The sequence below is a fragment of the Macrobrachium rosenbergii genome, chromosome 56, assembly GCF_040412425.1.
Source record: "Macrobrachium rosenbergii isolate ZJJX-2024 chromosome 56, ASM4041242v1, whole genome shotgun sequence".
Classification (NCBI taxonomy): Eukaryota; Metazoa; Arthropoda; class Malacostraca; order Decapoda; family Palaemonidae; genus Macrobrachium; species Macrobrachium rosenbergii.
The window spans coordinates 77356363-77382658 of NC_089796.1; the positions used below are offsets into that span (position 1 = coordinate 77356363).

The following is a 26296-nucleotide window of genomic DNA, read 5'->3' on the forward strand; positions in this document are numbered from 1 at the left end:
ATCAGTAGATGTAGTAGAGAGATCAGCAGAGGTAGCAGAGAGATCAGTAAAAGTAGTAGCGAGATTAGCAGAGGTGGTAGCGAGATTAGCAGAGGTAGTAGCGAGATCGTTAGAAGTAGTAGCGAGATCAGTGGAAGTAATAGCGAGATTAGCAGAGGCAGTAGCGAGACAAGTAAAAGTAGTAGCGAGATCAGTAAAAGTAGTAGTGAGATCAGTAAAGGTAGTAGCGAGATCAGCAGAGATAGTAGAGAGATCAGTACCGAGGTCAGCAGAGGTAGTAGTAAGATCAGCAGAGGTAGTAGCGAGATCAGCAGAGCTAGTAGAGAGATCATTAAAAGTAGTAGCGAGATCAGTAGAAGAAGTAGCGAGACTAGTGGAGGTAGTAGCGAGATCGGTAGAAGTGGTAGTGAGATCAGTAGAAATAGTAGCGAGATCAGTAGAAATAGTAGCGAGATCAGTAAAAGTAGTAGCGAGATCAGTAGAAGTAGTAGCACCAGCTGCTGGCTCTAGAATTGTAGGCAATAATAATAATAATAATAATAATATTCTTTATTTCAGCTCAGGGCCATATACATGTAATATACAAAGTAGGGACAACACAATACACACAATCTAGACACAAAACAAACATGATAAAAAATAATAGTCAGCAATATGCACACAGCTGCTGAAGTACTGATAAAAATATAGTATTCATAATAATGGGAATGACAGTAATAATATTGAGAATAATACTAAAAATATTAAAAATGATAACTATTAAACAAACAGATTGCATACAATTGATATCCAGCAAGGAAGCAGCAGAAGATGTTTCGCAACATGTCGAGCCTTAGATGAATCACCGTAGTTCGAGCTATGAATAATAATATCAGTCGACGAGTTCATGTACCTTTTTCGGCTCAGATTTTTAAATCTGTTATGAATAAATACTCTCTTCAATTCTAGGAACAGCAAATTTGGTATTGTTATCATGAAATGTTGTAGAATTAAATTCAAATTGCTTATGGAAAGTGGTGGCCCAGTGTTGAAGCCGCTTTTAACCAAACAGCATTGCTAATTTCGCCATGTTATATTTGAAGGTGAATTCCTTTTGTTGTCCGGGGACGTTAGTATTTATGACTCCTTCCCCGGTGATTGATTCCCTGGGCGGGAAACTTCATTGGGTTCCTTTCCTGAGCAAGGCAATATGGCCTTATTATCATAATCAGTAAAAGATGTACCTTGTAATGGGACAACTGCGGTTGTCAGGTTGATACCCTTTTATATATATATATATATATATATATATATATATATATATATATATATATATATATATATATATATATATATATACATACATACATATATATATATACATATATATATATATATTTATATATATTATATATATATATACATATACACATATACATATATATATATATATATATACACGCTCACACATTTCTTAAATTAATTGCATTAATTCTATACCCTCATGAAATATGAGCAAAGATAAAGGTTATCAAGGCAACTGAAAGCCAGAAAGATGGAGCAATGAATGTAGTATGGATGGCGGAAGAGTAGAAGTGGTCGATTTGCATAATTGTATGGGACCAAATAGAATGGATAGGTGTAGGACACAAGAGGTGAGTCACTGAACAGAGGAAACAAGGAAGGCAGCAGGATGTGTGCAGAAGATGAGAGAGAGTAAGTAGAAGCCAAAGTTGAAATATAACAGGGATTGTTGAGCCAAATCTTGAGTACGAAAGCAAAGTTTGGGATTCAACCGAATGAAAAAAGAAAGGTAGAAAATATAGAGTTGATGATTACGTATTATGTGTCTGAAATGGTGTGAAATGTCGACATATGCAGGGGGAGTGGTAAAAACGGGTAGCTTAAATGGATGGATATATCTTTGTGTTTCGAGGTGGTTCGGTCTTGTGGAGGTAATGGAGGATAGTAGGTTAGCAAAAGGATTCTCATGTGTAGCCTTATGATGAGGATGTATTACTGAGGAAGTTTTTTGCACAGGGTTTATCCATGATTCTGCAGTTTTAAGCTTGAATATAGCACTGCTTTTTTTTTTTTAGCTATCTATGAGAGAGAGAGAGAGAGAGAGAGAGAGAGAGAGAGAGAGAGAGAGAGAGTGTGTGTGTATGTGTGTGTGTCTCTTATGAGTGACGTCATCCTATTACTTCGTCGAGTCCCTCTCATGTCCCGTGTTGGTGATATACATTTTGGCCTGATGAAAACTCTCTGCAAGTTTTGTCCATCTCCAGCTCCTGGCTACCCACTACAGTCAGTTAGACTAGAGAGAGAGAGAGAGAGAGAGAGAGAGAGAGAGAGAGAGAGAGAGAGAGAGAGAGACTAGCACAGCTGTTTCCAGTGGAAATGCCCAGAAAAGAACGTGGTGCCTAATGATTTGTAACAGCCAACTTTATCCTAGAACTGAGAAGAGCTGCTTTATGTAACCTTCAGTGCAGAATCCTCCAACTCCTCGTGAACAACTTCCTACGCAATTGATTCAGTGCCTCATTCAGTGTGTCGTGTATGGACAAATTGTGGTGACCGCCCGGTCTTCCTTCCTTTCGCTCTTTTCCGGCTTGCTGAAAAGACCTTGGGAGTCCCTTGTGGGGAGTATCTCGTGAATCTGGTCAATTACTTCCTGACAATTAGGTACTCGAGGTTGTCATCTAGATCTGACCAGTTACAGTCAAGTCGACTAATTTCAATTGTATCACTGATTTGTAGACTACAAGGCCATTGCATACAAAGATCCAAAATTAAGCGTAGCAGACCTGCTTGCTTTATTTACCTGGCAGATGTTCCTGTAAACATTGTTCTTGAAATTTTCATTTCTATATTTTGGACTGGCGACAGGATTATTGACCTTGAAAATAAGCTTATACCGATTGCAGAATATGCGGTTTTCTTAAAGGTTATTGCAAAGAAAGTGGCTCCTAGTGGTAGATCGTATGGTCATAGGGCTGCTGAAGTAACACTGTACCTTCAGTTCCTTTTTATCTTGTAAACAAGCTTACTGGAAGTCTCTCGTATTGTTCTTGGGTCCATTTTTATTTTCCACGGAATCTTGTCTGGATTAGTAAATGATTTCTTTGGCCTCCGTATGAATGTACACATTAAGTTGTAAATTTTGCGCTTTTATCATGCTGACGAAGAAAACTTATTCTAACCTCAAGGAGATTGATTTTCAATTCACTGTTATTTTGTATAAAACAAACTCCCGAGATGTTTTGAGCCAGGTGGCAAAAATCCAGGAAACCAAGTAGAAAGTCAGTTACAATTACACTTGATTATACTGCTAGAAGGCACGCAAAGATTGGAAGAGGAAAAGTAAAAAATAAAGAAAATCGTTCATTCAAGTATACTGTAGATTGATCTCACACGATAATCTGATAGTTCTTCGAATTACTGTTTGAGATATTAACTTTTAGGCAGAATCCAATAAATAAATAGGTCTACTGACAGGGGTAACCTCCAGCTGAATAAGCAGAAGTGAGTACTAGTAGGTGTCCATACAGGAAATTACAACTTGTTTGACGCCTAAATGCACTGGTTTCACCACCAACAAAATAAATCACAAGTTCTCCTATTAATGCGAACGAGTTGCCGGGAAAGGAGAGGTCTCCCCTAAAAACTCCTCGAGGTAAAATTAAATCACAGAAGCAATTGCATATCTCTCTCTCTCTCTCTCTCTCTCTCTCTCTCTCTCTCTCTCTCTCTCTCTCTCTGCCCTGGAGAGGAGGGCCAGCCAGGCCCGTGTGCAGTGACTGACTGACTAAGTGTTGTAACTATAATTTTTAACGGTCACTGTTGTCTTTAGACCCACCGTTCGGGCTTGAGTGACTTTTAATGAGGTGGGGTGGGGAAGGATTTCTTTGAAGACTCGTTAATCCCTCGTCAGAGATTATGACCGTTGCCTGAAGGAAGCTTTTGTTTTGGAGGCCTGGCTTTCGTCAAGTGCCGCAGTTTTACCTTGTATGAATCTCTCTCTCTCTCTCTCTCTCTCTCTCTCTCTCTCTCTCTCTCTCTCTAGAACGGACACGTTATATTACTGTATTGTCAGCTAATTAAGAAAGGTTTCAATGCTGTAGAAAGTAGTTGTGATAATATTAACTTCCTTGGCAATCTTATTGTTTTGATTATTGCTCTCTTGTCAGAAATGACGTCAAATCTTCGAAATTCCACTAAACATCCTAATCTGCAACTGACCGGATCCAGTTGTACTTTCATAGGATAATTAGGCAGTTATCATTCAAATGCAAGACATCCTGGTTTATTGTCGCGCACAGATGACAGTGAAACTGTAATGTCATTTTTGGAGAAAGTGAATCGCCAAAGGGATTTTGGTTAAGATCTTTGCATTAACTTCCCTGTAGATTTGTCAACTGTTGCTTCTTTGAAATGAACACCATATTCTTTGGAAGCTGGATTTTCAAGTCAGTGGCCCTTGTGGGCTTGTTCCTTATGATTAGGGTTCATCTTAATAATAATAATAATAATAATAATAATAATAATAATAATAATAATAATAATAACAATAATAATAATAATGAACCAAACGAAAACTTCTTTCAGCTTTCTTCTGAAGATGGAAAGAGAAACCCACAAGATTCCTGTGTATAAAGATTTACAAGTAAACAAGTTATACACAGGAATCTTGTGGGTCTCTCTTTCCAATAATAATAATAATAATAATAATACTAATAATGAAGAAACAAACCCACAGTTACGCATGGGTACATGTATTTAAAACTAAATCTCTACAGAGAGCTTTCGGGAATCTGTAGAGATTTATTTTTAAATATATGTACCCATTCATAACTGTGGCTTTGTTTCTCTATTTCAAAACTCATGCTACTATGAACAGTTTTTTAAAATAATAATAATAATGTACTAATATTATTTTTTGATGTTTATTTTATTTATTTTTTTTTTACTTTGCAACTCCATGTATTGTGAAACCTTTTCTCTTTTCTTCCCAAGTATATTTTATGGAACCCTGACTGTCATTTTGATGAGTTTTGTGGGCTATTCCGGGTGGATGTTTGCTTGTTCGGTTACAATAATGTGACTGTGGTATCTTAGGGAAACTTTAATATATATTCACTTGCAGTTACAGCTTTCTTATCTAATATAATCCAGACTTTTATTGAGAAAATCGTTAAGTGTAGAACTGATTGTGTACTCTACAATTCAAAAGCAGTTTCTTTATTAATACTAATTACCTTGCCGTGATATTGAGCCTTCTGAATCTGGGAGTCTCAAACGAAAAAAATGACATTACATTACTAGATCAAATCTTGCTAAAAACTAGCTGAAACCAGGAGACAAAGAAAATAAAATCTTTCTGAAAACCAGCAGACAACGAAGAGAGAGTCTTCCCAAAAACCAGCAGACAATTAAGAGAAAATCTTTCTGAAAACCAGCAGACAACGAAGAGAAAGGCTTTCCAAAAGCCAGCAGACAACGAAGAGAAAATCTTGCCAAAAACCAGCAGACAACTAAGAGAAAGTCTTTCCAAAAACAGCAGACAACGAAGAGAGTCTTTCCAAAAGTCAGCAGACAACGAAGAGAGAGTCTTCCCAAAAACCAGCAGACAATTAAGAGAAAATCTTTCTGAAAACCAGCAGACAACGAAGAGAAAGAAGCTTTCAAAAGCCAGCAGACAACGAAGAGAAAATCTTGCAAAAACCAGCAGACAACGAAGAGAAACCCTTTCCAAAAACCAGCAAACAACGAAGAGAAACCCTTTCCAAAAGCCAGCAGACAACGAAGAGAAAATCTTGCCAAAAACCAGCAAACAACGAAGAGAAACCCTTTCCAAAAACCAGCAAACAACGAAGAGAGTCTTGCCAAAGACCAGCAAACAACGAAGAGAAACCCTTTCCAAAAACCAGCAAACAACGAAGAGAGTCTTGCCAAAGACCAGCGGACAACGGAGCCGAAAGAATTCAACACCGTCATATGGCTGTTTTCTACCTGTCCAGTCCTTCGTTCTCTCTCATTTTTGACTTCCCCGATCGCCTGATGCCTCGACCGCAGGAATTCGACAATTTCTGTCTTCGGGGGGAAATTTTGCTTGTGAAAAATCCCATTTTCTTTCAGAGCGAGTGAGACTCGTATTAATTGCGTTTTTTTTTTTCTTTTTCTAACTCTGGAGGGAATGAATTGTCAGATTTTTGTAGTGATTTGCACGTTGTTCCTGGTTGAAAGCTGTGGAATTGAGAATAATTTTTTTTTTATCAGATATTACGCATTAACCCGAGAGAATGTGCTGCGGGAAGAATAATAATAATAATAATAATAATAATAATAATAATAATAATAATATGAGGAGGAAGAAAAGATGACGGCGATAAAACAATAATAAGGACTGTAGTTCCAATGGTTGTAACGATGTTATCTTTGAATAATAATAATGAACCACACCAGATACATTCCTTGCACACAACCGACATTAATTAAGAAACCCTCTGCCTTCAGATGACCAGGAAGTGTTGACATACATCAGTAACCACGAGTCGGTGCCACGGAGGAAGCACACAGACAGACAGACAGACAGACACAGCCATAAGCAAACACGGGAGAACGAAACAGACCAAGAGCTGTTAAATTCCGGCGTGTGTGAGTGTGGCGTCTCTGACACGTTTAGATGTTTGCATTGACATGCTCGGTAAACACGTCTGCAACCACTGTGCTTCAGGTTTCATAGTGATGTTGGTCTCTCTCTCTCTCTCTCTCTCTCTCTCTCTCTCTCTCTCTCTCTCTCTCTCTCTCTCTCCAGTAAGACCCTTAAATCTAAACGGATCAATGAAGAAAGTGCATGAGTAACATGTGCCGTATTATTGAACGAAAATATTGGAGAAGCTTCAAAGTTCTTGAGTAACTTCACTAAAGCACAGTTTTCTTTTAAGAATCATTTTAAAGGATTACATCTCTAAAGAAAATAGTTTTCATTTCAAGTCGTCATGCTGAATTAGAGTCAGTTTTCCCTCGATCATCTCTTAACGTGCTGAATAACTTTACTAAAGCTCATTTTTAGTTTTCTGAAAAGAAAACTATTGTGCCGGCTTTGTCTGTCCGTCCGCACTTTTTTCTGTCCGGCGTCTGATCTTAAAAACTTTTGAGGGTAGAGGGCTGCAAATTGGAATGTTGATCATCCACCCTCCAATCATCAAACGTATCAAATTGCAGCCCTCTAGCCTCAGTAGTTTTATTCTATTTAAGGTTCAAATTAGCCATAATCGTGCGTCTGGCAAGGATATAGGCCAGGTCACCACTGGGCCGTGGTTAAAGTTTCATGGGTCGCGGCTCATATTGCATTATACCGAGACCACCGAAAGATAGATCAATTTACGGTGGCCTTGATTATACGCTGTACAGAAAACTCGATTGCGCCAAAGAAACTTCGGCGCATTTGTTACTTGTTTTCCTTCAAGAATCATTTTAAAGGATGACAACTCTAAAGAAAATAGTCTCCATTTCAAATCATCATGCTGAATTAGAGTCAGTTTTCTCTCGGATCATCACTGGTCTGTGTTCAATGACCAGACGACACATCCTCTTCAGAACACCCGTATGGCGTCTGCCTCCAACACTCGAAGGAAATTGATCGATTTCGGCTGATTTTCTGTTCGCCAGGACTTGATTCTGTAGTCATGTGGGTTTGAAGGGGGGAGATCGTTTGCACTATCTGTTGCGGCTTTTGCGTGGTTCGCGCCTACCGTCATCCTTGGAAGGAGGCTTATTTAGTGGTTTATCTTCCTTATAATGTGGTGCCGTTTGCGGAAACTTTCTTTTTCGTAAACAGAGTGAAATTCTCGACTTCGGCAGGTAGGGCGGCCAGTATCCTTGGTTTTGTTTTTGTGCTTAATTTTCTCTTTATGCTTTCTCTTCACATATGTGCTTTCGTTTGTGAAAGCTTGCTTTGACCTGTTCCAAGTGCTTGTGTGCGCGTGTAGAATAATAATAGATGTTAATGGATAGGGACTAATTGATATTGCAACATACGAAGAGTCGAATTCTCTTAAGCATTTAATGCTCGTAGCCATGATTCTGATTTCATTGACTGTCGGTTAAAAACTGGTAGAATTCTTCAGAGTTGTTGGAAGACTTATTTTAAAGATGTGCTAGTTATTTTTTTTGTGTTTTCGTTCAAGAAGTGTTACTTCTCGTTTTGTATTTTGATAAGTATTTATTACTTACAAAAGTATAAATCCTAAATACTTTTATGAGTCGGAGTCCATCCGATTTCTCCCAAGACACGATTTTTGTGCTGACGTGGAACATTGCAGGAATTTTAGCTTTCATATTCTTCAGGAGTTCTGTTGACTGGAAATGGCCGCCTTCCCATATTTCGTAAATGATTAATCAGGTTAAGAGTGATATATAATTTTGCTGCTTAAATGTTCAGGAAAATGAATTTTTTTAGAGCATATCTGCAATTTTTTCCCATTTTCCTATGGCCCTCCAGTGTGTGAATGGTGGTACATATTTTGACTGAACTGAACACAGAGTTTTTATTATCTCTCTCTCTCTCTCTCTCTCTCTCTCTCTCTCTCTCTCTCTCTCTCTCTCTCAAGAAGGTACCTGACTCACAGCATTGATCAACATATGTGCAATAGGTCTAACAGAACGTGCCCGGCCGTCCGAATAATGCAGCGGTGTGGAACACACTACTTTTGCTACTTTATCGAGCGTGCTACTGCTTCTTTCACGAAACCAACACACACACACAGAAAAAGAGAGAGAGAGAGAGAGAGAGAGAGAGAGAGAGAGAGAGAGAGAGAGAGAAAGGGTGGGGACTGTTCTGATTTACTTCCTCCTTCGTTTAGTAAAGTATTTTTATTTAATTTGTGTGTGTGTGTATGCGTATAGCTAGTTGGTTTGCATACCAGAATTGGTTCGTAATTAAGAGTTCATGGAATTTGTACGTGTTTCAGCCTTTACACTGCGTTGTTGAGTCTTCTGAGCTGGTTGTGGTCAAGGATGTTTGGCAAACAGCACATGTTTCAAGAAAAGTCCCCCAAATGGTTTGCTGGAGTCTAGCCCTCCAGGCTAACAGCAGCGAATGTTTATAGCAGTTTCAGAAAGATTCTCTCTCTCTCTCTCTCTCTCTCTCTCTCTCTCTCTCTCTCTCCTCTCTCTCTCTCTCTCAAGCGTGCGAGCGCGCAAACAGCGATTGTGGTTTTTTGCTGCATTTTTTCTCGTCGTAAGCAACAAAACTTCATTCGAATCCTTCCGCAGCTCTTTGAATAGATAGACATAAATAAATACATAATTACGTCCTATATTTATAGTTAATGTAAAACGAACTAGTTAAGAATAGAAGTGGAAATGAATGCCTTCAAAATTCAGTATAAAATTACAGGTACTTTTAATGAAATTCTAAATCTCCGTCTGGTTACAGAGCAGTAAGTTGCGGGTGTTGCAATATTGCACATCGAATAAAATTGTTCTTCTGTGCAGTATTGTTGCATTATTCTGTGTAAATGAATATTAAGATTCATGTCATGGACATATTTACACGCATTCCATGATACTGTCGCATAGAAATGCCTCTCTCACTACCTGCTGTCATGTCATGGTAATGTATTACACTGCATAACTTCTCAGTGATTGCTGATAGTATGATTGTGAATTTTTATGTTTTATATATATATAGTATATATATATATATATATATATATATATATATATATATATATATATATATATATATATATATATATATATGGAAATGAACACTGGGAACGTATTTCATAGGAATAAATTGAGTCACATCAGACCGAATCTGGTCTGAGTGAGTCAGGTTAGCAATTCGTCCACACAAGTTATAAAAACCTGCCCGGGGAAAACCTCATGTACGTAGTACTTGGGTTCTAACTTCTTTTATGACTTGTGCGGACGAATTGCTAACGCCCTGGACGCTCACTCGAAAGACCGGTGTTCGGTCCCGATGTGAGTCAGAAATTTATAAATATGTATTATATAATTTGTGTGACGTCATTTTATAGAAATCGTTCAAATATTGAGCCATTTTATAGAAATCGTTCAAATATTGAGCCATTTTTAAGAGAGGAGCTCCTTGTATAATACAGGTACATTATGCAAGGAATATAAAGAGCCAGGTGTGTTAAGACCACCTCTGTGAATCAGTATACCTTAATGTTAGACGATCACAAGCTTCTTAAACCTTCGTGAGGCCTTCTTCGTTGCTAATCAGATCTTGGGGGTCTTGCATATCATGTCACTTTTACTCTAAGTCAAAAATGCTCCCCTGATCAGTGGACTGGAAGTAAATGATTATTTATCCATAATAGTTCCTGCTTCCATTGCTTAGGTTATAGCAAACAATTAGAATGTCGAAGGATAAATCTTTTCCATTCATCTTTTTATCTGTCAGGATGACTTCTGTGTTGATTCAAGTTTTTTCCTCTAATTTACTGTCGGTGGTGTGGCGCGTATAATTGGGTCCCTGTCGAGAACAATGGAACGGTTTTTGCAAGTCGTGAAATTCCTTTTATTACCGAGGCGTCTTTGACACTCACGCCCACACTTCGTTCGAGTCGCAATCACGCCCACGCGTCGTTAAAGTCATGACAGGGATTAATTGCCTGGCGTTTCCCGAACTTAATCCAGTGAGTTTTACTGTCCTTATCAGTTACGGTCTAATTGTGTTGTAATGGAAATACTTTCTTTAGGATTTTATTGAATGCAGGGACTGGTGGAAACGTAACTAGGAGGGAAAAAGTTAGGGAGAGTTGGAGAGCGAGAGTGAGTTTATCGGTTGTCAGTCAGAGTTATCCCGGGCAGCGCCGGGTTAGTACACTTATCTACCCCAGATCTGAATTGGAAAATGAAGGGTAAAAGTCGAGAAGTTTGTAACAGACTAGCCTACTCGAGGATGAAAGACTTTTGTGTATCGGAAAACGGACTTCACCGAACTTTCATTCCCCTGTCTGTTGCAATGCTACAGAGCCTCTTCAGGGTTGCAACCCTTCCCCTTCCTCCTACCCTCTTCAGGGTTGTAACCCTTCCCCCTTCCCTCTTGAGGGTTGCAACCCTTCCCCCTTCCCTCTTCAGGGTTGCAACCCTTTCCCCTACCCTCTTTTCTGGGTTGCAATTATTCCCCTTTTCCTACCCTCTCCAGGGTTGCAACCATTCCCCTTGCCCTCTTCTGGGTTGCAACCCTTCCCCCTACCATTCTCTGGGTTGCAACCATTCCCCTTGCCCTCTTCTGGGTTGCAACCCTTCCCCCTACCATTCTCTGGGTTGCAACCATTCCCCTTGCCCTCTTCTGGGTTGCAACCCTTCCCTCTACCCTCCTCTGGGTTGCAACCCTTACCCCTACCATCTTCTAGGTTGCAACCCTTCCCCTACCATCTTCTGGGTTGCAACCCTTCCCCTACCATCTTCTGGGTTGCAACCCTTCCTCTACCATCATCTGGGTTGCAACCCTTCCCCTACCATCTTCTGGGTTGCAACCCTTCCCCCTACCCTCCTCTGGGTTGCAACCCTACCCTCCTCTGGGATGCAACCTTTCCCCCTGCCCTCCTCTGGGTTGCAACCCTTCCCCCTACCATCTTCATGGTTGCAACCCTTTCCTTCCCCCTACCTGGGTTGCAACCCTTCCCCCTACCCTCTTCCGAGTTGCAACCTTTCCTCTTCCCCCTACCCTCTTCTTGCTTTTGTTCCGATGGAACGTACAAGCTAAAACACACACACACACACACACACACACACACACACACACACACACACACACACACACACAACCCCCCTGAGTGTGCGATAGGCGAGCTTCGCAAGGGATGTCATAATTCTAATAAATTATTGACTTTTTATATCGCTGCCAAACTCCGCATCAGGTTTATGTGGCTCTTGTTGTGCGTGCACTACGTCACTTAGCTGAACACGCGCAACGTAGAAAATTGAAATAATGATCGTCTTATGCAGAAGTGTGGCATTTAGTGATGAATAAAAGTGCGTTCTTGTTACTAAAGGTGTAACAAACATGCCCATGTTATTGTTCTTCGGATATCAGTGAGAGTTTTTCCTCATTGCCAGGTGTTTATGTTTTGCGATGCTTGATTTGTCTGTCTTGTTTGTGCAGCATTATTCCTCAATACTAAGGACACCCAGAGTTCAAAAGAAACGCCACACAACTATAACGTTGTAGACTCCTACACATTTTAGTGATAAGTTGGTCAAGTCACGTTTGTACGTGAAAAGTAAATGAATATCTCAAATATATCTAAAGCAGGATAATTCATCATATTTTTAATATCCAAGGTAAAAATTTCTGACCCCTCTCTCTCTCTCTCTCTCTCTCTCTCTCTCTCTCTCTCTCTCTCTCTCTCTCTCTCTCTCTCTCTCAAAAGAAACCACTGGAAAGCAGATTATTTCTGTTTGCTTTATGCTTTCAAATATACGAACAGAATAAACATTCGGTTGAAAACAAATATCTCCTTTTCATTCCCGTGTACGAACACTTCCCATCCCGCACTTCCTTCTTACATTATCCCATGAATATAAAGGATACAATTTGCCTTCCTCATCATCGGGTCCTTTCGTACGCAGCCTCCGTTGTTTTCCCACGGGATTCGAGAACCAAATCGGGATTGTTTAGGGAAAAGAGCGAGGACGGGCAAGGGGAGGGCCACGTGGTACACGACGAGGCCGTGCTCTCTCGCATAAGGATTCACCAGAAAGTCTCACAGAAAAGAAGTGGTGTTCACCCTAGCGAGAAATTGCGGTCATCTTTCTCCCTGGAGAGGAATCTAAGAGGGAGACTTTCAGGGGACGTGATGTCTTCCACTTCCGTGGGTAAAAATTTAAGGCAATCTGTGCTGATTTTACTGCTCCGGCTGCTACTACTACTCTCTGTATTTCCCGTGACGTCCTCTTACTTCTTTCTGTATTTCCCTTTACGTCATCTTACCTATTCGTAGTAAACACAATAATAATAATAATAATAATAATAATTCTTGTTTCAACGGCATTCATGTTATATAGAATCTCATTTTTTTTAAGTCCTTGATGACGAGAAGCATATAGTGAGGAAAAAAAAGAGAGAGAAAACTTAAAACTGAAACAGAAATTGTTTTCAACAATACTACCTTAAAAGTGGAACTCCTTGAAATAATAATAATAATAATAATAATAATAATAATAATAATAATAATAATAATAATAATAATAATTTACTTGTTTTCAAATGTTATATAACTTTTTTAACTAAATATTTTTTATCATTATAAATCATTTATATATTTTAGATTTGATTCTAGTAAATAAGATTGTGTTAAAAAAATTTTTCAAGAAATGAAGCTTTTGAAATATAAAATTTTAAAAATGCATAATAATAATCAAGCAATTGTTAAAATATTTCATTACCCGGGAAAAATATCCATTCTTCTAAGCAACAAATTCTGGCAGAGAATGGATACACCTGGCTCTCATGAAAATTTATTGCAACCCTGATATCTCAAGGAAAAGGTTGAAAAGTTTTGAATGCACTATTTAAGGCTGCAAACACCTGCTGTTTGGAAATGGATCAATTCAATAACACTACCGAGAATATTGTAAAAATAATAAAAACAATTATATATTTTGCCAAATTGATTCATGAGACCCACTAAGGAATATCCTGTAGATTTAATGATAATGAACTCATCTGATAAAGGTCAAGGAAACAATGCCCATTCGTTTTGCTAAGTAAAAATTTAGCGTTAATGATGGTAAATATTACGTTTTATACAAAAATTAATACGATACGCTATTTGACCTCTCTCTCTCTCTCTCTCTCTCTCTCTCTCTCTCTCTCTCTCTCTCTCTCTCTCTCTCTCTCTCTCTCTCTCTCTATATATATATATATATATATATATATATATATATATATATATATATATATATATATCTATATATATATATATATATATATATATATATATTGTATAATATATATTATTATTATTATTATCATAAGGAGTTCCACTTTTAAGGCAGTATTATTGAAAACAAAATTTGTTTCAACTAATAACTTTTCTCTCTCAAGCGCTGACTTAAAGTATTTCTATACTATTTTATTTTTTCAGTTGGATTACATTTTGATTAATTTACTTGCGGTGAACGTCACATCTCAATGGTTAGCAAACATATAAAAATGAAAGACTGACCAAATAAATCAAGTTATGTTAGACAAGGAAAGCCATTTCGCCGGAGTTCGAGACAGCTCCTTCATTTTTCTTTCGTTTTTCTTTTGTTCGTAGATGTATGGTCGTGAAAAATATTAAGAAATGGTATGGAGTAGGTCATAAACACCTTTTTGAAAGCAAGATACTATGCAAAAACGAGGCATTTTCATTACTTTAGGGGGGAAACGGGATTGTGAAAATATATGGCTCCGGAGTCACGCTCGTGTAGCTGAGCATTTGTCATGGGAGCTTTGGTGGTAGTAGCAGCAGGAAGCTCCCTCCACCCCACCCCCCTCTCTCCCTCCATTTGTCATAGCTTTAATAGCTAAAAGCAGAACAGCACACCCCCTCCCCCCCCTCAGTCTCCCTGTCTCTCTCACGCAGGAAAGAGGACTAAAGAAATATAAACAGAGTCTTGTCCTTTCTCCCACTGGCTCGGGTCGTTATTTTAGGGGAGGAAATGAAGGCCATCTGCCGCTGTTTCTTCTTCTCAAGAATTGTTTTGAGTTTAGGGGACAGTTATTTGTTGTTACTCTTATTTTTTTTCGTATGAAGAGTGGGAACGTTTAGGCTGCCAGATGGGTCTGGATTTCGACTGGTATCCTTACTGACGGAAAAAAAAAACTTGTAAATAACTTCTGATAGGTAAGAATATTTGATTTCTCTCATAAACACGATTGGTGTTACAGGAACTGATTTTTGAAAGAAATAAAATCAGGTTAACATTTATTACTTTGGTATTAAATCATTCTAAGTTGAGTTGAGACAGTATTACCCACAGGCGAAAGAACCTTGGTATGATAGATGAGAGATAGGAAGTGGCTTTTTACAATCTTCAGAACCCATCAGAAGTCTGTTATAATACGGCATTTGCTCTATTATAGTGGTTGTAAAAAACTGTAAAAGGGCTTACAGAGAAATCCTTTATATTCATAATTACTTCAGTCTCTGACAAATGCTGAAACAAGGTAGTGAGTGGTAGCTAAGTGAAAATGAAAAACAGAAGTATATCTGAAGAAGAATGACTGAGTTGTACTTGTAGCTTCTGCTCGGTCTTATCCTCTTCGTGAATTCATTTCCTTTAGTTTTCACGTCCACTGGGAATTGTTTCCCAGGCCGGACCCGAAGAAAGGGAAGAAATGTGAGGAAAGATCAAGAATGATGGCGCCTAATCCGGAAGAAAGCGACACTTCAGTGAATGGTCAGATGACGCCAGATACAAATGTTGCATGAAATCTGTCGCATTAGCGGAACGACCTCATTAGATGGTGCAATATATCCGCTCATTAGGCAGCTCAAGAATCGCTTCGATTTTATTTTTTATTACTTTAGTTTTAAGCATTTTGTAAGCATGATGGAGATTGGATACATAATTCTCGTCAGTGGCTCTTGTTTCTTACGCATTACTGATAAATTTTTAGTCTTCATATCATGTTAGGTCCTTTAAGAAAGCCAAAAACACTTCTCATAAAAATGCATAGCTGTAGTAAATGATTTTTCCAGTAAAATTTTTTGTCCCTTCATGAGAAAAGTATGTCGATGCCATTTGCTCTCTTTGCAATGATACAACTTGGCAGAATTAGATGCATAGCGCACTTAAAACACAAGAAATGGTTTCAGAGAGACTAGGCCTGTACTCTATACTTGTAGTGGTGGTGGATAGAAAAATGTTAAGGAATTGGAATAAGGTGGATAGAAAAGTGTTAAGGAATTAGAATTAGGTGGATAGAAAAGTGTTAAGGAATTGGAATAAGGTGGATGGAAAAGTGTTAAAGGATTGGAATAAGGTGGATAGAAAAGTGTTAAGGAATTGGAATAAGGTGGATAGAAAAGTGTTAAGGAATTGGAATAAGGTGGATAGAAAAATATTAAAGAATTGGAATAAGGTGGATAGAAAACTGTTAAGGAATTAGAATTAGGTGGATAGAAAAGTGTTAAGGAATTGGAATAAGATAGATAGAAAAGTGTTAAAGAATTGGAATAAGGTGGGTAGAAAAGTGTTAAAGAATTGGAATAAGGTGGATAGAAAAGTGTTAAGGAATTGGAATTAGGTCTTAAAGATGATGAGACTACGCAAGAGAAGCCACCCGCCCATTCGGACAAGAATTGAGCTCGAGACCGGAGAATGAACGCAGTAACAAAGCAGCGAGTAGGGAGGCGACCTGAGAACATCATAACCAATCTGGAACATCCCACGAGTGGGAAGAACAAGAGCTGGTCTGGAAAAGGCGGCGTCAAAGGTCAAGGGAGGGAACAGGGCACGGACTCACTGTCTGTAAGACATCGCGGAACGAGTTTATTCAAGAAAGAAATTTACACAATTTACTTTACACCCTTTGTGTGCTTTCTGTGTCCGGGTTTGTTTAGAGTTTGTGAGTGGTAATGGTAGAAATTTAGTTTTAAGCCGTTTTTATTACGGTTCGTATATGAGAGCACCGTCTCTCTCTCTCTCTCTCTCTCTCTCTCTCTCTCTCTCTCTCTCTCTCTCTCTCTCTCTCTCTCTCTCTCTCTCTCTCTCTCGTGGGTGATGTCGGTACCTAAATATGAAACTTCCTACAGGTTATGAATAATAAAAATTTCACTTTTTCGCTTCTAAAATGTTTGACTTTTCCTTAGTGACTTTTCCTCTAAACAAAATTTACCTGTAGGTAACCTTTAGAGATAATAACTCAGTTCATTCTATTTTAAAAGTTAGTGCGGAAGAATAATGTAGCTGCCACGCCCACTGTAATGTTCATGCAGTTATGTATGTGGCGTCGTATTTTCTAATGAAAATTTATGTTGTAGTATTTCAAATAAATATTGAATAGGATTAGCGGCCAGTCCTGTTCAGTATTTATTTGAAAGGTAGCGGAATGTCGATTGTATAAAAATGACAGAACTAAACAGACCCATATGTGTAGGCGACATATTGTGTAAGTGTTCATTCTGCCACCTTTTGTCGCTATTTCCGTCTTTCATGTAAATGTATTATATATTTCTTCAATCGTTGTTTGTTTTCATGTGTTTTTGATATTCCCTAATTAATAATGTCTTGGTCGTGTAATTATCGAATTTTATTGACTAGTTAACCCCCTCAATAATATGACGACTTTTATTTGTGCTAGTTGTGTGTGTGTGTGTATGAGAGAGAGAGAGAGAGAGAGAGAGAGAGAGAGAGAGAGAGAGAGAGAGAGAGAGAGAGAGAGAGATAGAATCTATGGAACTGTTTTCTCCTGTACCGTTCTGGTTTCCAAGTTAACACAATTTGTACTACTTGCGACTTGCAGATAAGTACTGACGACGCGTTGAAATCGTGGAAAGTGGTGCTATTTTGATGTAACCGGATATTCAAATCCAAATATTTTTAGAATTATCTTTGTTGCGATTGATCTGAGATATATCTCATTGAAAGATTTCTTGAACGTGATATTGAAAGATTTCTTGAACGTGTCCATTTGACGGTTTGAATTTTTAATCTTTATTTCATTCAAAGGCTGTGTCTAATCTCAAACGTTTGACGGTGATGACGAACGAAGTACGTCGCACTTTGAACGAGCTACCTACCAGATTATTATTGGGATGGCGTGCTCGTCGTACCTTAGATGTAACGATGCGGTAAAACGGAACGTAATATCTCTCTCGCTTTTATATATAGCCAGAGCAGGCACCGGCAATTTTACTTGCATGATCAATGGCACACGTTACATACTGACCCTGGGGGAAATTTATAATGGTTGCGAAATGCGTGAGGAGCAGTCATGCACGCCTGCTGCGCTCTCTCTCTCTCTCTCTCTCTCTCTCAATATGTATTAAGTAATTTTCGATTCCATTCCACAAAAACGAAGGCCTTGACTAGGAAGCGCCTCTCTCTCTCTCTCTCTCTCTCTCTCTCTCTCTCTCTCTCTCTCTCTCTCTCTCTCTCTCTCTCTCAATAAATATAATTTCCGATTCCATTCCACAAAAGGGAAGGCCTTGACGAGGAAGCGTCTCTCTCTCTCTCTCTCTCTCTCTCTCTCTCTCTCTCTCTCTCTCTCTCTCTCTCTCTCTCTCCGTTCAGTAGTATACTTTAACCAAGAAATCATTTTGAATATTGCCGTTGAAATCAGTCAGCTTGAAAACATGTTTTTTTTTTTTTATTTGAAAAGCTCGATTCCCAAGAGTTTGAAATATTGCTTTGAGTTCACGGTTATCGAATTCCGAGCATTTATTCCTTTAGTGTATTTTGCTCGTAGGAGCTTAGGAGCTATGAAGGGCGATTAAACTTCATTTTAGACCACTTCGTTATTTATTTTTTTACCTCTCACGGTAGAAGACAGAAAAGCAGAATTATTGTAATATGTTTTTATTGAACCGTAACCACGATGACTGTCTTGATCCTCAATATTCCGTCTCTTCAGTTCCAGTTATTTTCCGTTGTTGACGCACGATGAGAGCCATATATTACTTGATGTATTGCAGTATAACTGAAAGTCTTTTTAATTTTTTTCTCCTTGGTTTTGGAAACCAATTTAAGAATCACAATAACGATAATCTGTAGTATTAGGATTTTATATAAGCAACTTACCAAGTAATTACATAGCTATAGTTTCTATAACTAGGTAATTACTTGGTAAGTGTATATAAAACTTTACTTTATTATAAAAATGTCATTTTTTAAGAATTATGTAATAACGTTAATATATAGTATTATTATTTTAAGAATTATATAATAACGATAATATATAGTATTAGCAATTGGTAACGCTGTCATGAAACGTATTGGACTGAAAGCATATTCGACATCAAGGGTGAAGGAAAACTATATAACCAATTACTGTAAAGATAGTAAACTAGTTTGTAATGTTTTTTATTATTTCCCTGATAATTTTCTCTTGTGTAAGTAATAATGTTCATAAAAAAGTATCGTACTGAACCCCAGGGTACATTTGATAAGTCAAAGCGTCTAGTATTAATCCACCTTCAATACCGTATATAGAAATTTCCGATGTGGGAGTTCCTTTGAATGAGTGTATACATTTCTTACATTTTACTGGCTCTTCAGTGAAATGTATTTCCCAAATGCTTCATAACAGCTGGAATAGTGAGGGTGGCAAGCCTTTGCAGCAGCAACTCGCGGAAGTGAAAATGGAAGAGATTTCAGCCACCGTCCATTCTTTTATCTCTGTGGAATTTTAATTTGATTTTTTTTCCATGGGTGAATCCTGGAGGAAATATTGAAATTTACCAAATAATGTATAAATAAATAATTATATTTATATATACACACATACATATATATATATATATATATATATATATATATATATATATATATATATATATATATATATATATATATATATATATATATATATATATATATATATATATATATATATATATATATTATATATATATATATATATATATATATATATATACAGTATATATATATATATATATATATGGATTTATATATCTATTCATTAAACAGCAAACTGTTTAAAGGTGATTTATTTTTACTCACGTCAAATACTGCATATTTGCTGAATCATTAAGTTTTCAAAATCTGTAGCTTTGTGGTTGAATACACTTTGCTTTCTTGGCAAATCATTCTTGAAATGCCAGGAACAGATATACACTGAACATATTTTGCATTTTTTCACAGGAAACATTATACTGTATATTTCTTTTTCTATTCCAGCCTCCTGGAGCAGGAAAGACATACCTGGTGAAACAGATGGGAAATGTGTGCGAAATGCCGCTTTATGGCGTCCATACCAACCAGGTCCACAGTGCACTAGCAGTACGCAAACTTTTCGACCAAGCCCGGGACAACTACCCATCTCTAGTCTTTATGGATGACGTGGATGCCATCTTCTCGAACCATGACGAAGAGCCGAGCTGCTCTTCTCAGATCCAGGCAATTCGAGATGAGCTCTTCGCCCAGCTGGGCTCCCGAAAGTTGAAAATTGATGATCCCAAGTCCTCCAGAAATCCCACGAACTGCGTCCTCAGCAGTGGTGGGGGCCGAGGAGCGACAAATGGAGTAGATGGAAGTAGAGCATCAAGCAGGGCTTCTTCCAGCCATTCCAGACCCCAACCCTCGGCCCCACCCGACGATGAAGAGGACGTCTTTCAGGATGATGATAGTTCGTACCCTGACAACAATGGCATAATTGTTGTGGCTGCCACTAGCACTCCTTGGCTCCTCTATAAGGTAACATCTCAACTTTACTCTACCTGGTAGCTGTTTGTTTTTTAGGCCTCCCTTACCCTACCTTCTTCCAAAACATGAAAAGCCTCCTAAATTTTGTATCAGTGTTAAACTTAAAAAGCCAGTTTATTAATTTATAATTTTTCACATTTTTATAAATAACGTAGAAAATACATTTATATGTTTTGAATACTGTACTACTGTAAGAATAAGAAAAAGTTTTTTCTTAATTTTTAGTTTAACCAAGTAATGCTAGTTATGATATATTCAAAGTGACAAATAAAATACTTGATTGTAAATCATCAAATTAAGATGGAAAAGATGCATCTCTTTGGAGCTGGGGGACCTTGTTGCCAGTTGGGTTGTTTATTGTTTAAGTTGTACTACTTCTTTATTCACTTTTTTTATGTTACAGTTTGCTTGCAGCACTTTTTTTTTTCCTAGACTGAACATGCTGACCTCTATTACAGGATCATGAACTGTTAAGTCGCTTTCGTGGGGTCTATCTTGTTGGCCTTCCAGATAAACAAACAAGATACAACCTTTTGAAGTCTCTTTTTCAAAATGTACACCATAATCTCACAGACCAAGATATTATGGTTGTGGCAGAAAAGACAGAAGGGTAAGGGACTTCAGCAGTTTCTGATTTTGTGTTGTACGAGAAGCACGGTGAATGTTTTCACCACGTTTTAATTTTTGTATAACTACCTAGATGTTATTTGATGCCTTTTATGTTTTTATAAAGTACTATTACAGACTTGTATTTCTTCAGTGCTTTGTTTTATTGTAATGGATCTTGATTTTTCTATTTCAGATTCACGCCTGCTGACTTGATGGTAGTGGTAAAGACTTTAACATATCGCCAGTTTTCATTTCTTTTGTCGATGACAACGCATGGTGGGTCTGTTGGGTCATCAAGTGAAATGGGTTCCTCTGGGTCACAAACCCCACTTTCTTCAGAGATGTCAGAAGTAAATAGAATCTTTTTTAAAAAGTTTTTGTTGCCTGTACTGTATTTTTGTTATTGTAACATTTTAATGGTAGCATTGTAGTATATTGGTGCTGCATTGTTCATATACCATCTAACACAATATATTGTTTTACTTTGCAGACTGCTTCAGAATCTGATTTAGATGGACTCCCTGAGTCAGAGGGCCATTTGAAGCGTGGCACTGTTTCAGCATCAGCAGTAGCTGCTGCAATGGCTGCAGCTGCTGCCAGTGGAGCTGTTCCAAAGAAAGACATCAGGCCAACTGCCAGCAGCCATGAGAAGAAGACAGTACCACCACCAACTAACAAACCACCAATCACTTTACTCACAAATGACTGGGACTCAGAATCTGAAGAGGAGGAAGGGGAAGTTGGAAATCCACAAGATAAGCTAGACCACAAACAAAAGGAATCCATGGTACAGGTATAGTGCTTCAGTTTTAAATATAATTTAGAAGTATTATGAAGTCAGTAATGTCTTCCAAAGACTTGTGTTTGAAGGTGGTATTTGTTTTCAAACCTAAGTTTCAGTTCATCTTGGGGTATCCCACATTTTATTTGTAGCAGCTTGAAGGTGTTTACTTTCAGCAAGTAGTAAAATAAATTTTGGACAGATTATATTGATTGAAAAATAGTGGAGTAAATTTCATTACTTCTTAACTTTGGCAGCTGGGATTTTACCTAAAGTGAGATTTATTAGAGATATTTGTTACATTCCACTTGCCTTTTTTATAAGAGAAGAGAACAGTATAGGTAAATCATGTGCAGGGAACTATTATTGGTAAAGTTTTACAAATTTTTTTTTTGTAGTTTATTGCCTTCACATTATTAAGATTTTTTAACAATTGAAAGGTTTGTCAGTCTATAAGAAATTTTAAAGATAATTTGGTAATTTTTTGCTATATAGGTTCTTCCCAACATCGCAGCTGGAAGTTTACTTTTCTTTCCTGAAAATGTGGGGTATCAAATAAATAATAACACTGCAGTACTTGTCCCCAACCATTTTATTTTAATTTCTTGAAACAAAAGGTGATCTTACAATTGTTGTCATTATTGTTTGAATGCATTAGTGTTGATGCAACCAGGGCCAGTTATGATTTGACAGGATTTAAGAGCATGACTGAAAAGGGCTTAAGGGCAGATATGCAAAATATGTTATTAAACCAGCATTAAAAATTTAAGGCAAGGATACGAATCCCCAGACAGTGAAGTACAGGCAGTCCCAGGTTTATGATGGGGGTTCTGTTCTGACGCCTCGTCTTAAGCCGAAAATCATAACTCGAAATATTGTCAAAAATTGAAAGAAAACCTTACTTTTAATCATTTGGGTATCTTGTAAATGAAGTAAACTGCATTTTTATTGAGTTTTTCATCAAAAACCTTCAAATTTTGACCATTCTGCCCTTTTTGGAGCCATATTTTTTCCATCGGATCGGCATTGTAAATCCAGAACATGTGTTGTAACCTGGGAAATAATTTTTCATGAATATATGTGAAGAGCGTCGTAAGCTCGGAACATTGTGAGCTGAGCCCGTCGTAACCCAGGGACTGCCTGTATGCACTGTAGGTTTGGTGACTTAAGTTCCTTTACACAAGTAAAAACTAGGAATTGGTAGGTGATGTTTAAGGCTGGAGTAATTGAAAAGTGCATTGCATGCATATTCAGACAGTTGTATTGAAAAATATTTGTGTTTGGTTGGACATATTGGCAAAATGTATTTCTTCACTGACTGACATGGTTAAAATATGTAATACTGTATTTTGAATTTTTAAAATCAATGTATATATTAGTCATAGCTTACATGAACCTTATTTCTTAAACATTCCATTGGTTTGATAAAATTGAAAAGTCTCATTTTTCTATAATACTGTACTGGAGAAACTAAAGTTACTTTTGGTTTTCAGAAAATGAAAGCTAAGGATTCAAGGCTACCAACACGTGTTTTGGACGATTCTTTGGTTTTGAATACACCCAGTACTTCAGACATAAAGAAAAGCCCAAGGGATGGTATGAGTGTACCGTCTCCAGATTCTGCCATAGGCATGTCCAAGGGCAGTGAAGATTTCATAGAACCGAAGATCTCAGCTAGGTTAGAAAAGACTGAGGGTCCTTGTAGGACACCTTCAGAGAGCAGTAGTAGTGGAGTTACGTCCTCAGGCTGTGATAGTAGTGATAGCAGTGCAATAGTTGATGACAGAGTGCAAGATACTTGCAGTCCACCTCCCATCAGTAGTGACAGTGAAACTGATGGAGATGAGACTGTGGTTTCTCCTAGTGTAGACAGTGAAAGGACTACAGAGGAAAAGCCTAAAGAATCATCTGAAGAAGAAGTTAAGGCTGAAAAGGACAGCATAGAAAAGGAAGAGGTAATTAAATGTGATGGTGCTCAGGGGATGGTTGGGGAAAATAAGGAAGACTTAAATAATGAAATTCGTAATGTTGACGAGGAGGATAGGTCAATTGGTACTCCTGTGGAGTTTGAACTGCATTACAGTGAGCCTCCTGAACCTATGCGTGATGACAACTGTGCCATTGATAGTGACAGTGACAATGAGATATCAGAAACCCCTCGTTCAAGGGGTCGACGCGTTGCATTTTCTGGAATGTCTCCAATGGAACCACTTTCAGTAGATGTAGGGAATGATTGTGGACCCCCGAATGTCTCACTTGATGACCTACCACCTAATATAACATTAGCATCATCAAATCTCCCAGACAGTCATCGCCAGGAATCAGCTCCTAATGCTATTCTTTTGAGTCTTTTGGCAAGACCTTCCCCAGCCAGGTCAGATCGTCATGACCATCCACTGGGTGAACCCTCAGATCTAGCTTCCTTTTTGCACCCAGATCCTGATCTTGATGAAAACAAAACCTCCACTCCAATTGAACCCCTTGGAACCCTCACCCCAACTCCCAATTTGACACCAACACCCACACCTACACCGAGTGAAGGATCAAGTCACAATGGCACTGTGGGTAGTTCAGGCAGTGGCACCCATGCATCAGCTGGTTCCACGAGCAGTGAGGTAAGATGGGATAGGACTTGATGCAGAAAATGATGTTTTTTTAACAAGTTTTTCTGTAGGTTGTTAGAATTTTTATAATTTGTAGAATACTATGTATGGTATTTGAAAAGTCTTTTGAAATAAGTTTACAAAATTCCAATGTAAACAGAATAATACACATTTCATTCTTACTGTACAGTACAATTTGTAATTAAAGTTTTCAGTCACTTTTGTAATTAAAACTTTAAATCACTATGCGTTACAAGTCCTCTCTGTCCCAGAGCCAGAGCAGTTAGAAATGATATTTTATTGTAATGCAGTGTGTGAAGTTACCATTCATGCCAGATGCATTCTGGTGATATATTAAAGCAGATTTGTATACTGTATGTTAAAAAAAAAAACAAATTGCTGCATATTATGCCCCTTTAAGTCACTATAGGGCTAAATTTTGGATAACACCCATAAATGATCCAAATGATGGAAAGTCAGTGCTTGGTAAGAATTTGCTCTGGCTACTGTACTGTACTTGTTATTTCTTGGATTGACTTTTACTTGATAGTTTCCGCTACTATTGCAGAAGTGGATAGTTTCCTCTATAATTGTAGAAGTGGCATGAACATTGTTTTCTTAATTTTATATATTTTTAATCGAAGTACTGTACTGTGTTAATTTTTGTTGTAGCATTAACATATGTGGCCTCTGTAAATTGTGAAGAATGTAGGCATTGTTTGTTAGAGTACAAGTTTGTTTTATTTGCTGTGTTGTATCTGCAGGGTTTCGGGAATTTTAAAGCTTCATTATTTCTTGCATTAATTAATAACTAATTTGATAAACATTTTCAGTTCTCATTGTGCCAGTTATTTACAAGTTTTGGCTGTTTAGACAACTTTTGTTAGATTGATAGAAAGTAGAAAACATTATTTGCACATTTTCTTTGTGTGACAGTTAATAAGTTTGTAGTTAAAAAGGATTTGCTAAATGAGTAATTTAGTAAAGCTCTGTTCGAATTGCAGGTCCACAAAAAGGAAGACAGTGACTCTTCCTTTGACCATAGTGATGGTCACACAGTTCCTTCTTCAGATATCTCCACAGCAACATGCAATGAAACTGGTAAGATTCTCTCTCTCTCTCTCTCTCTCTCTCTCTCTGTTAGCAGTAATTGTGGTTTTTAAGAGATCAAATTCCTTAGACTCAGATTTTTCTAAGGGTGGTAGTAGTGAAAATGTGTTTTTGATAAACAGTACTTTAATTTACACATTCAGATAAAAATGTGAAAAGAGTGAAAAATCTCTTAAATAGTTAGAGCTTTAGATAGTAGTTTAACCAGACTGTTGAATCAGTCCAAACCTGTGAAACTCTTGTAAGGGAATGCTATATTTGAGTGATTTTGTCTCCATGCTGTTTATATTGACAATTATACAGTAATAGCACATAGCTTTGGTTAGTAAGTTATACAGAATGTCTCCCCTACAAGATTTAAAATGTTTAGAACACTGCATTTGATAATTTACAATTTTTACAGTCATTTTTCCCATGTTTAATTTTTCCATCTACAAGTTACTGTACATTTTTTTTTTTTTTTTTGTTTTTCCTATATTTGCAACAGTAGAGTACCAACCTTATGAGAATTGAAAAGTCATTTCATTGGCCGATGATAAGTCATGATAAGATTTCTGTTATAAAGCACCCATGTTTATTAATTAATGAATAGGTAGCGAAAATTTTCATGCAGTCTTGCAGTTACAGGGCCTCTTAAGGAAACATTGGGTTGGATCTTCAGTTTTAAGTAAATGGTATTATTTTGTGAAGGATTTTTTTTATATGTTATTGTGTCTGAATGATATAGGACAGTGATTCTCTTGTTTTGTTTTTGTGCTGTAATTGGAATTTTTTTAACATTTATTTTCTACAA

At 37.6% G+C, this 26296-nt stretch overlaps 1 protein-coding gene across 8 annotated transcripts in view; it reads left to right on the forward strand.

Moving 5' to 3' along the window:
• LOC136836102 (uncharacterized) overlaps positions 1-26296 on the forward strand; it is a 199560-nt gene that overhangs the window by 170092 nt on the left and 3172 nt on the right. For 4 of the 8 annotated variants that reach the window (XM_067100088.1, XM_067100090.1, XM_067100086.1 and 1 more), the window contains 6 exons: positions 19876-20391; positions 20859-21010; positions 21203-21359; positions 21500-21802; positions 23284-24405; positions 25398-25494. In XM_067100088.1, the coding sequence (XP_066956189.1) occupies positions 19876-20391; positions 20859-21010; positions 21203-21359; positions 21500-21802; positions 23284-24405; positions 25398-25494 (2347 nt within the window). The remainder of the gene's footprint in view (positions 1-19875; positions 20392-20858; positions 21011-21202; positions 21360-21499; positions 21803-23283; positions 24406-25397; positions 25495-26296) is intronic. The other 4 variants (XM_067100089.1, XM_067100091.1, XM_067100087.1 and 1 more) reach the window with 1 other exon arrangement.